Raw genomic sequence first — 23,750 nt, forward strand, 5'->3', positions numbered from 1 at the left:
GCAGCCTCATGAGGGTGTCTTAGGCTCCCCACTCAGCACTGGCTGGTAGGACGGAGCCACAGTTTTTTCTGTGACGTTTGGCGGGAGAGGAACAGTTATTGTCTTGAGGCGTTCTGTTTTTTCTAGGCTGCCCCTTTTCTGGTCCTTTGGCTAGACAGAACAGGCTCTTGCTGGACCTCTTTCTGTTTGTGCTCACTGGTGTTTCCGGACTGCCAACTTCTTCACCTCCAACTCTGAGATAAATGAGGCAAGAAGAAAACACAAGGAACTCACCACCTACTCGTCCTTGGGTCTTCAGGTCTCTAGCGGGTCCACCTTCTTGTTTCTACCTTCAGAGTCTTCCAGTTTTCTTATGCTTGTTTTACATATACTGTCTGACTGTTCTAGCTGTACTTAGCAGGGGCAATAGGGAAAAGTATATATGCTCCATCTTTCCAGAAGCACAATTCCACTTGACCTCAAATGTCTTGCTTTACCCAAGTCTCAGAACAACTCCACAAAGGAAATATTAGGCCCATTTTACAGGTGAAGACACTGAGGTTCAAATATCATTCATTAAGTGATATAAAGATAACGGAAAATAAATAGGGGAAGAGTCAAATGAGTAAGTACAAGTGGAGGTAAAAGAGCTCATCTCCTCCTCCCCTCTTCCTCCCCTCCCCCCCCCCCCATAGGGTAACTTCACCTTGGTTGGCTCTTTAAAGACGAACAAGGAAAGGGGTGGGGACATGTAACAAGATCCTTTTGACCCCGGGCTATAGTTCCTCAGCTTCTTCAGCCCTGGTATGTCAACCCTACCTCCCAGCAGGATATTCTCTTTGGCAAGGGACACCCTCACCACCCTCACCTGTCTCCCACCTTCCTCCCTTTCTGCTATCCTATGCTCTGTTACTCTCCATTGAATCAGTGACTTATTTTCTGAGCCCTTTCTCTTTCAGTCATAAACACCTGTCTCTTTGGGAAGTACACAAAGAACCCTCAGGGAAAGACTGTATAGAGGCTTGACTTAGTGGTTCCTTCTGTGGGTACCTCAGGTGATGTCCCCGGGCAGGTTCACCTTGAACATGTGTCGCCTGAGGAGATCAAATGCAGGCCTCCAGCTTCTCATTTTCAATATGCACCTTCACCCTTCATGACAAGGGGCCTTGCACATGTCCAAACCACACCTATACCACCCCCCATGAGCTGCTCTCTCTGCAGCCCAGTCTGTCCTGGGACTTAGGGATGAGACCCAAGCAGGACCTCAGACAACCACTTGGGAGGGGGACATTCTGAAGGTCTTATGTATCCAGAGACAGAACGTATAGGCTCTGACTGCCGCATCTAAATGGCCCTGTGAGCCCTTGTAGAAAGGCGTGCAGTTGGAATTTAGTCCAAATGGAGCCCACGGCCTTTCTATTCAAAGCATGGTTTGTAGACCAGCAGCATCAGCACCACCAGGGAACTTGTTAGAAATGAAGACTTTCAGGTCCAACCCCAGAGGTACCAAACCAGAACATGTTAAGCAAGATCCTCAGGTGATTCACATTTTAAATGTTAGAATTTGAGAAGCCATATTCTGATGTTGGTGCCCAGACACCGCAAGAATGGAACAATCCTGCCTTATGGAGGTGAGAGGGGAAAGGAGTTGCTTTTCTTGAGGCTAGTATTTTACAAGCCATAGGGAAGAGTCCAAACGTTGCCCAGTCGAAGAGTCAGAAAGAGGTTCTCCAACCCTTTAGTTCCTGGGGGAGGAAAGCGAAATTTCAATGGGATCCCAACTCCTACTCCACAAACCTCTTCTGTCTGTATCCTCAGGCAAATGACTTCTCCCAGAGCCTTGGGTCTTTTCTCCATACAATAAAGAAGCTGAATCAGATGATCTCTCTTTAACCCTCTCTCCAGGGAAGCAAAAACATTCTTGAGCGAGAAGCAGAAAAATACTGCAAAGAGCAGGCATCTTAGAGGCAGCCTGAGCCCGTTTCACGGTAGAGCTTACCATATATTCCTTGTGTGACCCTGTACAACTCAATCTCTCTAGTACTCAGTTTCCGGTCTCAAAAAGTGGGCGAATAGAACTGCTGTAGCAGCAAGGATGTACACAGAGAGCCCAGAGAACACACAGAACCACAGAACTGTGGCCCACAGTATAGGTTCAGTAATATTAGTGTTCATTCTGACACAAATATTTGTGCCTTTTATAGAGAATCGGCTGGTCCTATAGGCAGAACAAAGACACAGAAACTTGTAGAAATGTTATGAGTTCCTGCTTGTTCATTTTCTTACCTGACAGGGTCTCTTTCTTCCTAGAGAGGTCTGAGCTTTGTTGGCAACACCAGAGGCTGGAAGACTTAGCTCTGAACCAGTGGTCAGATCCATCAAATGAATTCTCTGCTGCTATTCAGACTAAACACAGGGACCTAATTCTCATAGTCTGTTATCTCCCTCTCCACACACAGAGTTACCAGGGGAGTTCAAGAAAGACACCAGAAGAAGAGAGAGGAAGTTTCTAGAGGAGGGGGAAGGAAGAAAAATGAATTGCCCTATCTTGATTTTCCCTCCCACATATCTATAGAAGGCAAGGCATCTAAGTAGATTGGTGAAGGAGAGAATAGAAAGGGTAGAGAGAAGGCAGCACTAGGAGTTGTGAGATAGCAGTGATGCCCAAATGGATTTATTTTTATTTTTAAGAGACCAGACAAGGGGGGGGTGGGGGGGAAGAAATGAGATGGTGGACCAGCATGGCTGTGAATTTTTAAACTCATAGTTAGCTAGAGGGAAAATACCACTTTTGCTGCATTTTCATTCCACACAGGGTTACAGTATTAATTGGCTTAGCAGACTTACAATCAGCAATTTCTTTTGCGGTGCACAGGTTAATGGAGTTGCCAGAGTGTTTCAGATATGAAATTGTCGCCTCATAATTATGTGGTTCTTCAAATTCAGCACTGAGAAGCATGGAGGAAACAAAAAGGTTACTTAAAATAAAACATTGCTTTAAACATTTTAAAACTTTTTCTGTTTTTTTTCTTCATTAGAGAAGTAATATGCCTGACAAATACGGTGATTTAAACAGATATGGAAGGCGCACCACCCCTACTCTCAACCTACAGGAATTCTGAAAAAACGTAACAATACAGAGAATTATATGAAGAACACATAACTCATCTAGACATCAATAAAGTCTCCAGGGGCCAGATATAGAGAAAGAAAGTCACAACTAAAGATGTATTATATGCAAAGAGAATTATATGCAAAGGGAAACTGAGACAGATAAGGAAAGATCTTAATGACTGGGTGGTCGAGGATTTACTTTCTGAGTCAGAAGTTAAGTCTCAGACACAGGCTTCCACTGAACGGGATGTTAGATCCAAGCTGTCAGCATAAAGTTCAGAGTCACAAGATGCCATTTCATCGGTAAAACAAATTGTAAAAAATATGTGTGCTGGTTCCCAGGGAACAGCAGGGAAGCTTGGTATCTGGCTCTGATCACAGGAGCTAAAAGAGTCCCCCATGAGAAACCGAAAACTTGAAAACCTAGCACTAAGTACAAGTGGGTTTCTGAATGCATGGTGTGTATTTCAGAGAGACACAGAGACAAAATAGTGCTCGAAATCCAACCCTCTCTTGTAAGGCCAATCTGAAATCGTTTTGTAAAGATGTTTCCACAACCTAAGGCACCTATGGTCTCCAAAGGAAATAATTCCCACATAAAACAAGCTTATAGTATAAAAAAAAATGCAAACCACACAAAGAGATGAGGTACCACAGATAGCCAGATATAACAGAACGACAGAAATAATAGAATGACATGCAAGTGATTTAAAAATAAGTGTTTTAAATGTTCAAAGAAATAAAGGAATAAAAGCCATTAGGCAAAAACAAAACAAAAGAAAACAAAAAAACAAAGATAAAAACAAAAAACAAGAGTGTGGGAAAAAAACCACGTAGATTTAGGGACAGGAGACAGGAGTTATAGAAATCATAAATACAGTTGTTGAAATAAATAATGTAGATGTTGAAAAGCAGACCAGACACAGCAGAAGAGAGAACTGGAGAATGAGTTAGATCTAAGGAAGTCATTCAGAATATAGCACTGAGAGAATGAAGAGATGGAAAATATTAAGAGAAGTTAACAGTGGGGAAGACAGAATGAGAAGGTTCAAAATATAAAGACGAGGAATTCTGAAAAGGAAAAAGAAAAAGGAGGAAGAAAAGGAATCAGTATTCCCATGATAATAGCTAAGACTTCTAAAGTCAATAATGGACACAAATCCTTCTATTGAAACAGCTTCAACAATAAGAAATAATGATAAATCCACACTTAACACAGTTTGTAATAAGTTAGCGTAAGTCAAAGAAAAAAAGAAAAATGTAAAATCTGGGGGAGAGAAAATATAGATTACCAAGGAGCAGCAGACTTACGATGGACTTCTTTCTAGCAACAGTAAGTGGTGGAGACTGTGGATAATAAGTATACTGAGGAAAGATATCAGTACCAAATTATCTTCTAGCTAAATTGTCATTAAAAGTGAGGGAGTAACAAAGATCTTTTCAGAATACCAGTACACACGTTTACTGCTCGTAGATCCTTGCTGAAATACATCAACACATTCAAAGAAACTGAACTAGTAATGAAGTAGGCTATAGGAAACAATGGTGGGGGAGTATTTAGAAAAGATGGCAGAGGGCGCCTGGGTGGCGCAGTCGGTTAAGCGTCCGACTTCAGCCAGGTCATGATCTCGCGGTCTGTGAGTTTGAGCCCCGCGTCGGGCTCTGGGCTGATGGCTCGGAGCCTGGAGGCTGTTTCCCATTCTGTGTCTCCCTCTCTCTCTGCCCCTCCCCCGTTCGTGCTCTGTCTCTCTCTGTCCCAAAAATAAATAAACATTGAAAAAAAAAATTTTTTTTTTTAAAAATAAAATAAAAAAAAGAAAAGATGGCAGAGTAGGATTATCCTTAGCTCACCTTGTCCCACAGACACAGTGATATAACAACTACATCTATGGAACTAACTGTGAAAATGATCTCAAGACTGGAAGAACACACCTTCCGTGGTTAATTGTACAGAAACCACATGGAAAACGATAAGGGGGTAGAGACACAGTTGGGAAGAAAATTCCAAGCAAAACTAACCAAAAATGAGAGAGACACCACAAGCACAGAGAAGTAGGCTCAGACCTGACCCCAGGCACCCCAGGCACTAGGGGTCTGCATTGGAAGAAAAGTTCTCCTACACATCTGGCTTTGAAAACCAATGGGGCTTAATTACCTACAGGAGCTTTTAAAACCAGCAGACTTAACTGTGGGAAAACAAGGCAGTGAAAGGAATCTGAGTCCTCTCAAAGAGCCAGCGTACTAAATAACTTGGCTGAGACACAACACAAAAGCAGCAGTATGAAAGGTGTCTGGAGTGTACATTAAGTTTTATTTACTAATCTCAGAACATGTGCTGTCAGGGCAGGAATCTTCAGGAGATTTCTCCAGGAACAAAAGCAGTAGTGGGCACCACTTCTCTTCCCCCAAACACTCCAGATGGCCAGATACTTGTGGGAACCAGCTCTAAAACTCTCCAACTTGCTAGCAACATGTGCCCCACCTCCATGTTCACCTGCAGACACCCCCCCACCCAGCCCACCCACTTCAGCAGGTGTCCCTTCAAAACAGCTCCTGCCTGGCCATACCCTGCATGTGGCCCCAGCAGAACCCAGTATCACTCCAAAGTGATTCCTGCCCTAGGGAGAAGGGGAGATAATCTTAAACACTAGCACACCCATAGTTCAAGCACTGGCTGTTGAGGAAGTGGGCCCTGCTTTTGGGTGAGCCTACAACTGTGGCAGAGAGGCTAATTGCAGACATATAGTCTGAAGGCTGACCCTGCCCACCTAGGAGCCCCCCCCACCCCAGCCTCAGACAGGCCTCACAATAGCTCAGGACCAACACTGCCCAGTGTGCTCACAACAGAGAAAACAGGTCACTGAAGCCAGCTGGTCTGAAGGCAATCACAACGCCGACACAGCAGTAAGGTGCACATAGTAAGCCCACAAAGGAGACATCCCTGGAGTGCCTGATTCTGGTAATTAGGAGGAATTGTGCTATAGGACACAATAGGACCTCTTCTATACAAGGCCGTTACTTTTAAGACCAGGAAAGGTAGCTGAACTCCCTAATGCAGAGAAACAAACACAGAGAGTTAGACAAAATGAAGAGACAGAGGACTATGTCCCAAATAAAAGAATAGAACAAAATTACAGCAAAAGAGCTAAATGAAACTGAAATAAACAATATGTCTGATAAAGAATTCAAAGTAATGGTCATAAAGACACTCACTAGGCTTAAGAGAGGATAATCTCAATGAGAAGTTCAACAAAGAGAGAATAAATATTAAAAAAGAATCAGTCAGAGATGAAAAATTCAATAACTAAAACAAAATACAAAAGAGGGAATCAACAGATTAGAAGATGCAGAAGAACAGATCAGCCATCTGGAAGGCAGAGCGATAGAAAGTACCCAAGCTGAACAGCAAAAAGTAAACAAATAGTTAAATAAAGGTAAGGGAATTCAGGGACATAATCTAACACACTAACAATTCACATTATAGGGATCCTAGGAGAAGAGAGAGAAAAGGAGGCAGAACACTTATTTGAAGAAATTATAGCTGAAAACTTCCTGAATCTGGAGAAGGAAACAGAAATCCAGATCCAGAAGGCAAAGAGAACCTCTAGTGAAATTAACCCAAGGAGGTTCACACCAAGATACATAATTAAAGTGGCAAAACATACTGATAAAAAGAAAGAATTTTAAGGGCAGCAAGAGAAAAGAGTTACATACAAGAAAAACCCCAAATGGCTATCCGCTGATTTTCTAGCAGAAATTTTGCAGGTCAAAGGGAATGGCATGATATATCAAAGTATTGAGGAGAAAACAACCTGCCACCAAGAACAGTCTACCTAGAAAGGCTACTATTCAGAATAGAAAAAAGAAAATATTTCTCAAACAAAAGTTAAAGGGAGTCCATCACCACTAAACCAGATTTATATGAAGTGCTAAAGGGATTATTTTGAGTGCAAAGAAAAGGCCCAAACTAGAAGAAAATCATTAAAGAAAAAATTTCACAGGTAAAAGCCAACATTTAGTAAAAATAGATTAATCACTGATGAAGCTAATATGGAGGTTAAAACACAAAAGTAGTAAAATCACTTATATCTACAAGTATCAGTTGAGAAATACACAAAATAAAAAGCTGTAAAGTAAGATATCAAAAAACACGTAGAGGGAAGTAAAAATTTACTGCTTTTAGAATGTGTTCAAACTTAAGTGACCATCAAATTAAAAAGACTGCTATACACATAAGATGTTACATATGAACCTAATGGGAACCACAAATAAAAAACCTCTAATAAAGACAAAAAAATAAAAAGAAAGGAAGACAAGTGTAATACTAAAGGAGACATCAAACCACAAGGGAAAAGAGCAAGAGAAGAAAAAAGGAACAAAGAATTACACAAAATCATACAAAAAGTAATTAACAAAATGACAGTAAGTAAATACCTATCGACTGTAAATAGACTAAATGCTCCAATCAAAAGACACAGGCTGACTGAATGGATATAGAGACAAATCTACATACATCCACATCCACATACAAATCCACAACAATTCATATACATGCTGCCTATAAGAGACCCACTTCAGACCTAAAGATACACACAGACTGAAAGTGAAAGTTGGGAAAAACATATACTATTTAAATAAAAGTAAACAAAACAAAATTCAGGGCAGCTATCACTTTTATCAGACAAAGCAGACCTTAAAACCAAGACTGTAGCAAAAGACAAAGAAGGGCACCACATAATGGTAAAGGGATCGATCAACCCAACAAGAAGATATAAAAATTCTAAGTATCTATGCACCCAACATTGGAGCAACTAAATAAATAAGGCAAATATTAGCAGACTTAAAGGTAGGAATTGACAGTAATACAGTAATATAAGGGACTTTATTACCCACTCGCATCAATGGATAGATCATCCAGACAGAAGACGAACGAGGAAACAGTAGGTTTGAAGCACACATCCGACCAGATGGACCTAAAAGCATACACACCATTCCTTCCGAAACAGCAGAATACACATTTTCTTCAAGTGCATGTGCAAAATTCCCCAGGATAGATCAGTTAAGGCCACAAAAGAAGTCTCAGTAAATTTAAGAAAGCTGCAATTATACCAAGGATCTTTTCCAACCACAACAATATGAAACTAGAAATCAGTTACAAGAAAAAATGTGGGAGGAACACAACTACGTGGAGGCTATACAACATGCTACTAAACAATGAATGAGTCAAACAAGACATCAAGGACAAAGTAAATACACGGAGACAAATAAAAATAAGACACAATAGTACAAAATCTTTGGGACGCAGCAGTACAGACCTACCTCAAGAAACAAGAAAAATCTCAAATAAACAACCTAACTTTATACCCAAAAGAGCTAGGAAAAAAAAAAAAAGCACAAAGCTAGTAGAAGGAAGGATATAATAAAGATGAGAGCAGAAATGAACAAAGTTGAGACGAAAAAATTAGAAAAGATCAATGAAACCAGGAGTCAGTTCTTCAAAATGATGAACAAAAGTGATAAACCATAAGCCAAATTCATCAAAAAAAACAAGAGAGAGGACTTAAATATAAGCGGAAGTGGAGGAGAAAGGACAGTAATGAAATACAAAGGATTATAATGTTATGAACAATTATATGGCAAAAAAATTGGACAACCCAGAAGAAATGGACAAATTCCTATAGATATACCATCTTCCAATACTAAATCAGGAAGAAACACAAAATTTGTATAGATTGATTGCTAGTAATCAGTAATCTAAATTAAATCAGTAATAATAAAAAAAAAACAAAAAAAAACCTCCCAACAAGCAAAACTCCAAGATCAAATAGTTTCAGGGTGAATTCTACCAAACACTTAGAATTAATATCTATTCTTCTTTGGGGGTGCCTGGGTGGCTCAGGGGCTGAGTGTCCGACTTCAGCTCGGGTCATGATCTCACAGTTTGTGAGTTCGAGCCCCACGATGGGCTCTGTGCTGACAGCTCAGAGCCTGGAGCCTGCTTCCGATTCTGTGTCTCCCTCTCTCTCTGCTCCTCCCCTGCTCACACGCTGTCTCTCAAAAATAAATAAAGATTAAGAATTAATATCTTTTCGTCTCAAATTGTTCCAAAAAATAGAAGAGGAAGTGAAACTTCCAAGTTATTTCTATGAGGTCAGCATGACCCCGATACCAAAACAAAACAAAGACCCTATAAAAAAAAGGAAACTACAGGCCAATATTCTTGATAAACATAGATGCCAAAATCTCCAACCAAATACTAGCAAACCAAGTTCAACAATACATTTAAAAAGTCAAGATCAGGGGCTCCTGGGTGGTTTGGTCGGTGGGGCGTCCAACTTTGGCTGAGGTCATGATCTCACAGTCTGAGTTTGAGCCCTGCTTTGGGGTCTGTGCTGACAACTTGGAGCCTGGAGCCTGCTTCAGATGCTATGCCTCCCTCTCTCTCTGCCCCTCCCCCAAGCTCACGCTCTGTCTCCCTCTCTCTCAAAAAATAAACAAACATTAAAAAAAATAAAAATCATATAGGATTTGTTCCAGGGATGAAAGTGTGGTTCAAGATTTGCAAATCAATCAGTGTGATAGATCACCTTAATAAGAGAAAGGATAAAAACCTTATGATCATTTCAATAGATGCAAAAAAAAAAAAAAGACACTTGAAAAAAATCTATCAATCTATTTATGATACAAAAGTTCAACAAAGTGGGTTTAGAGGAAATACACCTGAACATATAAAAGTCACATAAGACAAATTCACAGTTAACATTATACTCAAAGGTGAAAAGCTGTAAAAGCAGACAGGTAAAAGAAATAAAAGGCAATCCAAATTGGTAAGTAAGAAGTAAAAATGTGACTATTTTCAGATGACAAGATACCACATACAGAAAACCCTAAATACGCCACCAAAAAACTATTCAAACTGACAAATGATTCAAGAAAGCTGCAAGATACAAAATTAGTATACAGATATCTGTTGCATTTCTATACACTAACAGTGAAGTAGCAGAAAGAGAATTAACAATTCCATTTACAATTGCACCCAAAAGAATAAAATACCTAAGAATAAACTCAACCAAGGAGGTGAACTTGTACTCTGAAAACTATTAAAACACTGGTGAAAGAGACTGAAAGCTACATAAATAGATATTATTAAAATGTCTGTAATACCCAAGGCAATCTACAGATTCAATGCAATCCCTAACAAAATACCAACAGCATTTTTCATGGAACTAGAACAAATAATAGTATGTATGTTAGTGTATGCATGTCAAATATTTATTGTATGTAAAGTATACAAATTATAAAATTTGCATGGAATAACAAAAGACCTCGAATAGCTAAAGCAATCTTGAGAAAAAAAAAGATCCAAGTTGGAGGGATCACAATCCCCAATTTCAAGATATACTACCAACTTTTAAGCAAAACAATAGGGTACTGGCACAAAAATAGACACATAGATCAACAGAACAGGATAGAAAGCCCATAAACAAACCCATGCTTATATGGTAAGTTAATTTATGACAAAGGAGGCAAGACTATAAAATGGGGAAGAGACAATCTATTTAACAAATGGTGCTAGGAAAACTGGACGGCTACATACAAAATAATGAAACTGGACAACGGTCTCAAGACATACACAAAAATAAACTCAAATGGATTAAAGACCTACATATAAGACCTGAAACCATAAAACTCTTAGAAGAAAACATGGGCAGTAATACCTTTGACATTGGCCTTAGCAACATATTTATGGGTATGTATCTTTGGGCAAGAGAAACAAAAGCAAAAATAAACCATTGGTACTGCATCAGAATAAAATGCTTTCACACAACAAAGGAAACCATCAACAAAACAAAAGGCAAACTACTGACTGGGAAAAGATATTTGCAAATGATGTATCTGATAAAGAGCTAATACCCAAAATATGTAGAAAGCTTACACGCCTCAACACTGAAAAAGCAAATAATCTAATTAAAAATGAGCAGAGGACCTGAAAAGGTATTTTTCCAAAGAAGACATACATATGGCCAACAGACACATGAAAGATGCTCAACATCACTAACCTTCAGGGAAATGCAAGTTAAAACCACAATGAGCTATGACTTTACACATGTCAGAATGGCTAGAGCCAAAAATGCAAGAAGAAATGAGTGTTTGCAAGGATGTAGAGAAAAAGGAACCCTTATGCACTATTGGTGGAAATGTAAATTGGTACGACTGTGGAAAACAGTATAGAAGTCCCTCAAAAAATTTAAAAAAAGAATTACCATTCAATCAAATAATTCTTCTACTAGGTACTTACTCAAGGAAAATGAAAACACTAATTTGAAAAGGTATATGCACCCTTATATTTATTGCAGCATGATTAACAATAACCAAGGTATGGAAGTAATCCAAGTGTCCATCAATAGATGAATGGATAAAGAAGATGTGATATATATACACAATGGAATATTACTTATCCATAAAAAGGAATGCAATCTTGCCATTTGTGACAACATGGATGGACCCAGAAAGTATAATGCTGAATGAAGTAAGTCAAAGACAAAGATAAAATCCATATAATATCACTTACATGTGGAATCTAAAAAACAAGTCTACAAATAAATGTACAAACAGAAAATAGACTCTTAAATATAAAGAACAAACTTGCTCTCCAGAGGGGAGGTTGGTGGGGGAGGGGATGGGTAAATAGGTAAAGGGGATTAAGAGGTACAAACTTCCAGTTATAAATAAATAAGTCACAGAGATGACAAGTACAGCACTGGGAAAATAGTAATATTGTAACAACACTGTATGGTGACAGATGGTGACTACACTTACTGTGATGAGTACTGAGTAATGTATAGAATTGTTGAATCACTATGTTATATATCTGAAACTAGTAAGACACTGTATGTTAATTATATTTCAATTTTAAAAAGAAATGGTGATCAAATAAATTAATAAAGCTATTGGTAAATCTAAATACAAATAGAATGTAAAAGTAACTAGTCTGTAGAAATTTAAGGTAATATGGAATTAAAAAATATTAAATAATAATATGAAAGAGAGTGGGTGAGGGCTATGAGAATCATCCTCACGTCATTGTACCCTTTAGGAGCAAAAGAGAGGTTTTGATTAATGTTAGACTTAATCAGATATCAAGATTTAAGGACTTCTTATCTGCTAGAAGGAGACTATGCAAGGAGAAAACTTAAATATTAAAGAAGAAGGCAGAAAAGGAAAAAACATACATGTAAAAAATGTCATACTGTATTTAAAACGTAAAACATGAGGAAAAGTCCAAATAGATCAAGAATCACAATAGAGATAAATTAATTTACTTAAATAAAAAAGTATCTAGATGTTATAAAAATCTAGCTAATGCTGCCAGAAGCACCAGGCAAGCCAAAGTTCCTATAGAAACAAATGGAATAAAGAGATGCAAACCAAATACCAACCAAAAGAAAGCTTAGGTAGGTTTATTAATATTAGACCATACTTTAGCATGACTGATCAAGAAAACAAGAGAAGGTACACACATGTGCACACACACACACACACACACCCTGGATAAGACAGACAACAAATCTAGAGATCATTTTAGGTTTTCAGAAATCTAAGAAAATGTTATCATAAGCTCACTAATAAACTTGGAAATTCACAGAAAATTGGCAGACTTTTAAATATAAAATTACCACAGCGACTGAAGAAGTACAAAGGCTGACAGGCCAATAAAACATCAATGAGCTTGAACCAAAAGTATACACACTCACTCTCTCTCTTATTTACCTTCACACTCAATCCACTCCTCTCTTTTTCCTCCACCAAATAGTTGCATGGGCAAGTTTGAATGAATAGTTTCAGGGAATAGAAAAAGAGAAAAGTGGGGGCGCCTGGGTGGCTCAGTTGATTAGGCGACTGACTTCGGCTCAGGTCATGATCTCGCAGTTTGTGAGTTTGAGCCTCGCATCAGGCTCTGTGCTGACAGTTCAGAGCCTGGAGCCTGCTTCCGATTCTGTGTCTACCCCTCACTCTACCCGTCCCCTGCTCGCACTCTGTGTCTGTCTCTCAATAATAAATAAACGTTACAAATTCTTTTTTTTTTTAATTTTTTTTTCAACGTTTTTATTTATTTTTGGGACAGAGAGAGACAGAGCATGAACGGGGGAGGGGCAGAGAGAGAGGGAGACACAGAATCGGAAACAGGCTCCAGGCTCTGAGCCATCAGCCCAGAGCCCGATGCGGGGCTCGAACTCACAGACCGCGAGATCGTGACCTGGCTGAAGTCGGACGCTTAACCGACTGCGCCACCCAGGCGTCCCTACAAATTCTTTTTTAAGAGAGAGAGAAAAGTTACCCTACTCATTTGAAGTGGGCGCTATGATTTTGATATGAAAACCAGACTATGATCAAAATAACAAATATAGCCCCAATCTCACTTAAGAGATTTTAGCCCCAACTCACTAAATAAAATACCAGGAAAAAGGAGTTAATTGGTATCAAAATTAACTCAAGAACAACTACAATTTATTCCAAGATGTCAAAGATGGATCAACATCAGAAAATCTACCACTGCAATTAATTACCTTGAAGAAATAAAAGAAACCAGAGTATTTTAATAGGTGCAAGAAAAAAAATTCCACACAAACTCTCTAAACTAGATTAATCTCCAACAAATATACTAAATGGTGAAGTGTAACAGTTAAGTTGAGATCAATTCTACTGGAAACTCCTGCAATAGAAAAAAAGAGAAACTCATAGAAAACTAGACAAAAGGACATTGCAGACATCACAGAAGAGAAATACCGAATAGCTTATAACAATAAATGCACAGCCACATAGTAAACAAGGAAATGGAAGGAAGGCAATGAAGATTAGTTAACACCCACCATTTTAAGCAAGAATCCCAAAGTTTGAGAATAATATCTCATTTGGCAAGAATATGGAGAAACTGGAATTTTATATTAGTTTGAGAGTATAAAGTGGCACGACCATTTTGGAATATAAAACTGAAGTTGTTTACTTTTGTTTAGAAATTTTATTTCTAAGTAACTTAGGGAAACCTGGTTATATTCACCTGCAAATATATGACATGATTACTGCAGCATCATTTGAAAGGGTGAACATTCGAAAAAATTGGAATGTCCCTCCATAAGGGAACACATGAAGAAACTGTGATATGTTCATATGATGGAGTAGCTATAATATGCAAATGATACTGAATAAACTAGACTCATATGCTTCAATATAGGTAGAATAGGAAAATATAACTTCAAAAAAACATCACGTTGCAGAATAGTAAGATGCCATCCGTACAAAAATGTAAAATACTGTATCTTCAACAAATACAAATTTGTTCAAGTGTAAGACATACGCTAAATGTGGCATCTGGGTGACTCAGTCGGTTAAGCCCTGACTTCGGCTCAGGTCACGATCTTGAGGTTAGTGAGTTTGAGACCTACATTGGGCTCTGTGCTGACAGCTCAGAGCCTGGAGCCTGTTTCAGATTCTGTGTCACCCAATTTCTCTCTGTCCCTCCCCCACTCATGCTCTCTCTCAAAAACAATTTAAAAAGTGCAATATTCCTTACCCTGAGTGAAAGTTAAAAAAGAAAAAAAAAGACATACACTAAATGGATACACTCCTGTATCCACAGTATCCCTGCCTCTGGGAGGGAGAAAAAGGAGACTGAGGAGTGAAATGAAGGGGACTTGTGCTGTATCTGTAACAAACGGAAAACCACTATTTCACTAAATGTGGACAGGAGAGGGAGGAGAAAGAATCACCCATGATATTCCCACCTTAACACAAGTGAGGTCTTAGTATTTTGGTATTCTTCCTAATTTTTTCCATTTATAGGTGTATTAGTATACCTGTTGCTACAGACAATGAAGAGGTTGGAATTCTCTCTTTTCTTGTTCCTCCTTCCCTATTGATTATTTGTATTGCAAGCACATTCCACCCAATTGTTTTCCCTCATTTGACCAGCTTGAGTATTTTCAGGGTTTTTTTTTTTTTAAGTCATATTCTCTAAAGATGTATGAACAGTTCACTTTGCTGAAAAGGAAAAATTATGAACTCCAATGCATCAGTAATTTCTCCCCTATTTTGTTCCCCTCCCCTATCATAAAGTAATTGAGAGAAACTTTCTTAAATTATAGACTATGCCATGTATCTCATGCTCCAATGACCTAACAATCTCATCAGGTCTATGGTAAATTAACTTTATTAATAAGAAACAATTTGTGGAAAAATTGAAAGAAGAGTTCTAATCAATTTCTTGGACTACTTTTGTCAGAAATGAATAAATATCTGACTTTAGATGATCAAAAAGAATTTCAACTGAATATTTTTTAAAAAGTGTCTTTCAGATAAATTGTCTTTACAGAGAGGCAGTCTCAGTATTAATGTTAAAAATGAAAAAAGATATTGTAGATGTATTTAAACCTCTTTTTTTGCTACCTGAGAATATCTTTTCATCCTTTTCCTGGCCCATTAAAACGAGATCTGAAATCTGCCTTGATTTAATATAGTGTGGGTCAATATAAAGAACTTGGATAGCAGGGAAGAAATAAGTGTATGATTTAAATAAATCTACGTGTCAAGTTTTTTGTTTCCACATTTATTAAAATAACTGTCTATAGTCTGTCTCCAGGACTGTAGACATCATTGGGAGACAAACACAGATTTATAGACAAACTTGGAGCTTGGGGTCAGACAGATATAAACTCAAATCCTAGCTCTTCTACTTTCTAATTATGAAGTACTGAATAAATACCTTAGTCTCAGTTTCCTACTCCTTAAAATAGTAATAACAAAATCTAATTTAAAGGTGTATTGTGGATATTGAATGAAATATTTACTCTCTGTACATAAGCATTCCACTCAAGTGTGCTAGTAATATTATTGTATTGGAGGAGAGAAGTTATAATATTAAAAAAAAAAGTTTGACATACATCTAAGGGGCGACTGTGATCCCTTCCAGAGACCTTGGGGGAGTGGGTGCTATCTTCACACTCTCCCTCTGCTGTGCTCCAGCTCTCAGAGGGGAGCTCTTACACTTATCTGGTGCCCTGGTTTTTAGTCTACTGCCATGGTTTTTGTGGCTGCTATGCGGGAGATGCCCCTCGACCACCTGATTCTGATGGCCAGGGTGTTCCTGTGTTCCATAAGTCTGTAATAATAAAGAGACAGTCCTTGGCAGGCTGCCACCCCTAGGTCAATGCATAAATATCAGGCTGAAACACAAGAGCAGTCATTCTGTGAAAGAGGCCCATTTGCTTATCCTGGGGTTTTGGCCTGAGGGCCAGGCTTCAGGTGTGGTACACATCTAGAGGCCTATGGAAGGGCTCTCAGGGAATATAAACCAGTGGCCATGATCTTTATACAAGTCTACTTCTGCCTCACTACAACTCCCAGGCAACTCCTGGAAAGGAGCTTATACATTTGTCTGCAAGCCTGATTGTTCTGTTACCCAAGGGACGCCTTCAGATTGCCCAGCTCTGGTAGCCAGTGAGGCTTATGTTTGTAGACACACAAGACAGTATATATTTGAGGACTCTAAAAGCTGCTGCCAGAGGGTCTGGCTCCTCATCAGTGTGAAGCTGGGTGCTGACTGAAGTCCTCTCTTTGGCACACTGGCAGGTCTTAGCATACCCTCAACTCCCGGGAACTATTAAAAATATAATAGGCTGCTTAGATGATCAAAAAGGTTTGAGATAACACCAAGAGCTAGGGAAAGACTGAATGATAAGCTTTACCTCCTACATGAGACCACTCCTTCAAGAGTGGACGGGTGGCTATTTCATCTATTGTACAGAAACCAAAAAAGAGAGACAAACAAAATGAAGAAACAGAGGAATATGTTACAAACAAACAAACAAAAAACCCCACAAGATAAACACACACACACACACACACACACACACACACACATTAATGAAATGGAGATAAGCAATTTACCTGATAAAGAATTCAAAGTAATGGTCATAAAGATGCTTACCGAACATGGTAGAAGAATGCATGAACGCAGTAAGAATTTCAATGAAGAGAAAATATAAGAAGTACCAAATCAAAGTTACAAAGCTGAAGAATACAATAACTGAGCTGAAAAATACAGTAAAGTCATTCAACAGCAGAATAGATGAAGCAGGGGAAAGGATCCGCAAATTCCAAGAATGGGCAGTGGAACTCATCAATCAGAGCAGTAAGAAGAAAACAGAATGAAAAAAAAAAAAATGAAGATAGTTCAAAGGACTTCTAGGACAACATCAAGCAGAGTAACATTCACATTATAGGGTTCCCAGAAGGAGAAGAGAGAGAAAGGATAAGAAATAATTACTGAAAATTTCCCTAACCTGGAAGAAAAAAACCAAAAAACAAAAACAAAAAAAACACAATAACACATGTAGACCTAAGAAGACCAAAGAGTTCCAAATGAAATAAACCCAAAAAGACTCACACCAAGACACATTATAATCAATATATCAAAATTAAAGATAATGTTGAAAGCAGCAAGAAAAAAAAAACTTGTTACATACAAGAGAACACAGATAAAACTAACAGATTTTTTCAGTAGAAACTTTGCAGGCCAGAAGGGAATGGCATGATTTATTCAAAGTGCTGGAAGAAAAACAACTTTAACAAGAATATTCCACCTGGCCAAACTAATGTTTAGAACTGAAGGACAGAGAGAATTTTCCAAACAAGCAAAAGTTAAGGAGTTCATCACTACCTAACCAACCTTACAAAAAATGTGAAAGGAATTTCATTATGCTGAAAACAAAGGGCACTAATTAGTAACAAGAAAATGTATGAAAATATCGGCAAAGGTTAAGTATATGGTAAAGGTAAATATATAATGAGGTAGTGGATTTATATCTATATTTCTATCATTTATAAAACTAGTATGAATGTTAAAAACAACAGTAGTAATAATAACTCTAACTACAATAATCAGTTAAGAAATACACAACATAAAAAGATGTAAAATGCAGGGCACCTGGGTGGCTCAGTTGGTTAAGCTTCCAACTTCAGCTCAGGTCATGATCTCACGGTCCGTGAGTTCAAGCCCCGCGTCGGGCTCTGTGCTGACAGCTCAGAGCCTGGAGCCTGTTTCAGTCTGTGTCTCCCTCTCTCTCTGACCCTCCCCCGTTCATGCTCTGTCTCTCCCTGTCTCAAAAATAAATAAAATGTTAAAAAAAAAATTTAAAAAAAAGATGCAAAATGTGACATCAAAGATAATAAAACACGGGGATAGATTCGTGTTTGAATTTAATTATCAACTTCAGATAGACTGCTATAAGTATAAATTGTTATTTGTGAGCTTCACGGTAACCACAAAGCAAAAACCTATAGTATATACACAAAAGATAATGAGGAAGAAATCTAAGTGTGCTACTAAAGAAAGTCATCAAACCACAAAGGGAGAGACAAAGAGGAGAATAAAGGGACAAAGAGAGACTATAAAACACTCAGAAAACAATTAACAAAATGGCAATAAATACATACTTATAAAAAATTACTTAAATGTAAATCAGCTAATTTTTCCAATTAAAAGACACAGAGTAAATGAACGAAAATAAAAAAACAAAACAAGACCCACCTATATGCTACCTACAAGAGACTCATCTTCAGATTTAAGGACACACAGATTGAAGGGTTGAAAAACGGAGGTTCCACAGAAGTCCTCATTAGGTTAACTATCTGTGGTGACAGATGTTAATGAGACTTACTGTGATCACTTTACAACATACACAAATATCAAATCCTTAAGATGTACACCTGAAACTGATAGAATGTTATATGTCAATTATACCCAACTAAAAAAGGTTTCTTGAGGTTTGCATTTTCTTTTTATTGAAAGTTCTTTTTATTGCTGGCATAGCACCAACTTTCTATCTTTTCTTTTTTACAGAAAACCTCTAGTAATTTAAATATATAATAAAACATTGTTTCTAAATGAGATCTTCAACATTATGTAAGTTCAAGAAGCAAGTCCTGTAAATGCAGGGCTAGTGTTACAGATGATTTACAAAGGAAATGTTTTCTTTTTTTTTCTTTTAGTGCTTTCTTTTTATATTTGAGAGAGAGAGAGTGTGAGCAGGGGAGGGGCATAGAGAGAGGGGGACAGAGGATCTGAAGCAGGTTCTGTGCTGACAGCAGTGAGCCCATAGTGGAGCTCAAACTCACAAACCGCGAGATCATGACCTGAGCCGAAGTCAGATGCTCAACCAACTGAGCCAGCCAGGTGCCCCAAAAAGAAATTTTCTAACTGTCCTTGGACCCTTGGAATTGTGTCTTCAAAATCAAGTTTGAATAGTTTGAGTCACGGACTTGGGACCTCCTGTCATGGTTGTTTCTACTTGCCGTGTCTACCCCTCGATGGCACCTCTCTTTTGGACAATAATGTAGTCAACCTCTGTATGAGGCTGTACATTCTAGAGAATTGGCTCACAGAGCTCACTCGACCTGCTCACTTGGTCCAACGGTGACACTGTCCATGGTATTAGCTACAGTTTGTTGAGGTTTGCCATGGGGTAGGCACTGTGCTTAGGTTCGTCATATCCATCTCTCGTTGGCTGTGTGGATGCGAGCAGTCACTTACGACCTCAGAGATTTAATTCCTTCAGAGGCTCACTGAGGAAGGCTACACGAGGGGAAATTGAAAATTTTTACGGTAAGGTGGCTTTGGAAAATCTAAAGCAGAGCTTCCATTAGGTAGAAAGACTGAGACTTGAACAGCAAAACCTGTTAGCTCTACTTCAGTATTTAATTAGGGAGGTAGGGGTGCCTGGGTGGTGCAGTCGGTTAAGCATCCGACTTCAGCCAGGTCATGATCTCGCGGTCCGTGAGTTCGAGCCCCGCATCGGGCTCTGGGCTGATGGCTCAGAGCCTGGAGCCTGTTTCCGATTCTGTGTCTCCCTCTCTCTCTGCCCCTCCCCCGTTCAGGCTGTCTCTCTCTATAAATAAATAAATAAACGTTGAAAAAAAAATTAAAAAAAAATAATAATTAGGGAGGTAGGTCTAAGTTGAAAGCCAAGCTTCTTTCACTTCTTAGTTCAGTGGGCCACCCGTTTTGGAGAGAAGAAGAACAGGAGTAGCTTAGCCAGGAGTCACTCTGTGTGACATTGCACAGGTTCCTGGTGACAAGGGAGCCCAGGCCATCTGATTTCTCAATTATCCAAAGTCCCAAACTGGGCAAATTCCATTTCCAACAAATACTTTTTGTAAGACTACTCTCCCCATAGGGCTTCACCTTAAGAAATCCCCCTCTCGAGGGGCACCCGGGTGGCGCAGTCGGTTAAGCATCTGACTCTTGATTTCAGCTCAGGTCACGATCTCATGCTTGTGAGATTGAGCTCTGCATGGGGCTCCACGCTGAGTGTGGAGCCTGCTTAAGATTCTCTCTCTGTTCCTGTCCTGCTCTTTCTCTCTCTCTCTAAAATAGAAATCAATCAATCCTCTTGAGTGAGAAGGGATTGGTGAGGAGACATGAAAAAAAGACTAGGACTTAAATGCTATTTACCATGGATCTCAAAAAGCATTTATGCCAAGGTTCACAAAAATACACGATACATTTTCAAGGAGGATTTCTTCCACAAGCTATTAAAATTCTGTCTTCTACCTATCACTGCTGAAGCGGAACCACCAACCAAGCCGCTGAGCATCATGGTTTGAAGACGACACAGGCTTTGGAAAGACAGATACGGGGTGAAACGCGAGCTTTCCCTGGCCGTGACCCTGAGTGGGTATTTGGGCCTGAGTGTCTTCTTCCTGTAGTCCTGTTTTTCAGGAGAACAAGAGGATGTCAATTCCGCTGTCTGGGGTGGCGCTCGGCACAGAGGGTTTGCTACCCCTGCTACTGCCACCTCCACTTTTCCTGCCCCTTCTACTCCCTTCCACGAGCCCACGTTCCCGCCACCCGCACTTCAACTTCTACCGCCTCGGCCATTAGTTCTTCCACTTCTTCCATTTTAACAGAACCCGCAATCACAGGTTTGTGCATATGTATCTCTAGATGTGATACATATGGTTTAAATGTCTGCAGAGGTATGTGTGTCTATATACACATGTTCATACACACACGCACACACACACACACACACACACACACACGTGCGTGGGGAGGTGTGTAAGCCCAACCTTACCAGCACATGTCATAACCTTACTAATTCGCCTTTGATCTCAACAATAACTCTAGCAAATACAACATCCCCAGCATCACTCAGCGCTGGGCACTAGATATTTCTGTGTTTTCCATCAATGGGTGTATAACCCAATTCTTCCTATAAAGGGCCACCAAACTACGATGACTGATGGTTAATCCTCTGCGTTAACTGGATTGGCCACCAGTTGGGCAAATGAAGCGTTCTTTCTGGGAGCGTCCGTGAGGCTATTTCTGGATGAGATCAGCATTTGAATCCATGGAGTCGGTACCACAGATCACCCTCCCTCCTGTGAGGAGACATCATTTAATGCACCGAGGGTCTGAATAGGACAAAAGGTGGAGCAAGGAGGAATTCACCACCTTTTTTTCTCCTGCTGTGTTGATGGAGCTGGGACATCTCATTTCATCTTTTCCTGCCCTTGGACTGGGATTTTTACTACCAGCTCTCCTGGCTCTCAACCACAATACTGTAGTCGCAACCACAACACTGGCTAGGAGTCCTGGGTCTCTAGCCCACAGATGGCACATCACGGGACGTCTCAGCTTCCATTACCAGTGTGCGAACAAGTTGCTCATTATCAATCACTAAATATTATGTACACATTGATATTTATGCACATAATGTATCTATGTACCAGATATTATGTGCCTCATTCTTTTAAGTTTATTTATTTGAGAGAGGCAGAGACAGCACGAGAGGGAGAGGGGCAGAGAGAGGGAGAGAGAGGCCCCCAAGCAGGCTCCGTGCTGTCAGCGCAGAGCCTAACGTGGGGCTTGAACACATGAACCGTGAGATCATGATCTAAGCCAAAATCAAGAATCAGACACTTAACTGACTGAGCCACCCAGGTGCCCCAATGTGCATAATTCTAATATAGAATACACAAATATTCCGTAACTCCCGCTGGTCCTGTTTCTTCAGAGAACCCTGATACAATGACCAAGTAAATGCTATTGAAGTGCTGTGTAACCTTATACAATATGCTACAAGAGCCAGGCATAGTCCCTAGTTCATTGCTCTTTTCCTCTGGACTACAGGTCACTCTAGAATCAAGGAGAAATTGAAAAATGGGAATAATGAAGCATAGCACGATGGTGAAGGTCAAGGAGCTTATGAGTGGGTTTTGGAGAATATTTTTCAAAACTTTGTAGGCCGATCCAACAGTTTCACAGATTAATTCTTCTCCGCGTCATTTCTATGGGGGAAAATGTGTTGGGAGTATCACTGTACTTTTCCGTGCCTGACATTATCACCCATAAAATAAGAACAGTATTCTATTACTTAACCTATGTTTTGAGGTGATGGTGCAATCGATGAAACCATTGTGAACTTGGGCATGGCTTTCTGAAAGCACGTTGCCTTCCAATGCCATCGCTAAAGCAGGTTCTTCCGTAACCAGCGGCAACTTCTGCAGCATGAAACAAAATGACCTGAAGCCCTCATTTTCATCAGCAAGGGCAACTTTTAAGGTATCTGCATTTCAAATTTCAGGGTGTCCCTTTCAGGTGGCCGGAACTTCCAACCCCAGCTGTTTTACAAAAAGCGAGAGTGGGCCATCCCCAGAGCTAGAGGGAGGCTTTCGGTAGCAACCCTGTTTCCCGACTCCAGCCCGTCGGCAGCACTAGACCCTGTTACAGAGCCCCCTCCTACCAACAAACAACAAATAGCTGCAATTTATCAAGTGTTTACAACATTGCCGGGCACCCCTGCAGAATTACAGATATTCATCTCAATCCTCGCAGCGACCCTAAGAGGGAGGATTTATTGATTTCACCGTCTCCCATGTGAGGAAATGGGAGGCCCAGAGATACTAAATTACTTTTCCAAGATCACACAGCTTGTGTGTGGGGCTCAAAATAGGAATCTGAGGTTATCCGACCCAAAGTCTGTGCTCTTAACCCTTCACAACATACTCCCTGGATCTTCTGATTTTCAAGTACTGCAAAAGCACTCAATTTAAACAGACTTGAATTACGCGGCTGATGAGAAGTAGCAGATCTTCTTCCTGCTTTCAAATAATTTATAATTTAGACAGGAAGGTGAAAAACGCCCAAGAGTCTGGAAAACAACAAAAGTAGACTGTATATGATGAGTCTCAAAATGAACACCCTCTAAGTCCATTCTACGATTGAACTTCTGCCCAACATCTGCCCAACTATTGCGTGCCTCACTGTGCCACACACAGCCAGCCACCATACGTTCTAAAATGTCGGATTACCTGTGGTTCCTGCACACACAAGGACACTTCCTGCCTCAGTGTTTCTGCATATGTGGTCCTTCTGCTTGCCATATCCTTACCCCCAGTGGCCGCTTCACAAACTCTGACTTATTCTTTAAAATATAAATTGTCGGGGTGCCTGGGTGGCTCAGTCGGTTGAGCGTCCGACTTTGGCTCAGGTCACGATCTCACGGTCCGTGAGTTCGAGCCCCGCGTCGGGCTCTGTGCTGACTGCTCAGAGCCTGGAGCCTGTTGCGGATTCTGTGTCTCCCTCTCTCTCTGACCCT

At 39.8% G+C, this 23,750-nt stretch overlaps 1 protein-coding gene across 1 annotated transcript in view; it reads right to left on the reverse strand.

Moving 5' to 3' along the window:
• Nucleotides 1-23,750, reverse strand: part of FYB2 (FYN binding protein 2) — a 130,689-nt gene that overhangs the window by 54,083 nt on the left and 52,856 nt on the right. The window contains 1 exon segment of the mRNA XM_043573341.1: nt 2,827-2,927. Within this exon segment, the coding sequence (XP_043429276.1) occupies nt 2,827-2,927 (101 nt within the window).

Source organism: Prionailurus bengalensis, chromosome C1, assembly GCF_016509475.1.
Source record: "Prionailurus bengalensis isolate Pbe53 chromosome C1, Fcat_Pben_1.1_paternal_pri, whole genome shotgun sequence".
Taxonomy (NCBI): Eukaryota; Metazoa; Chordata; class Mammalia; order Carnivora; family Felidae; genus Prionailurus; species Prionailurus bengalensis.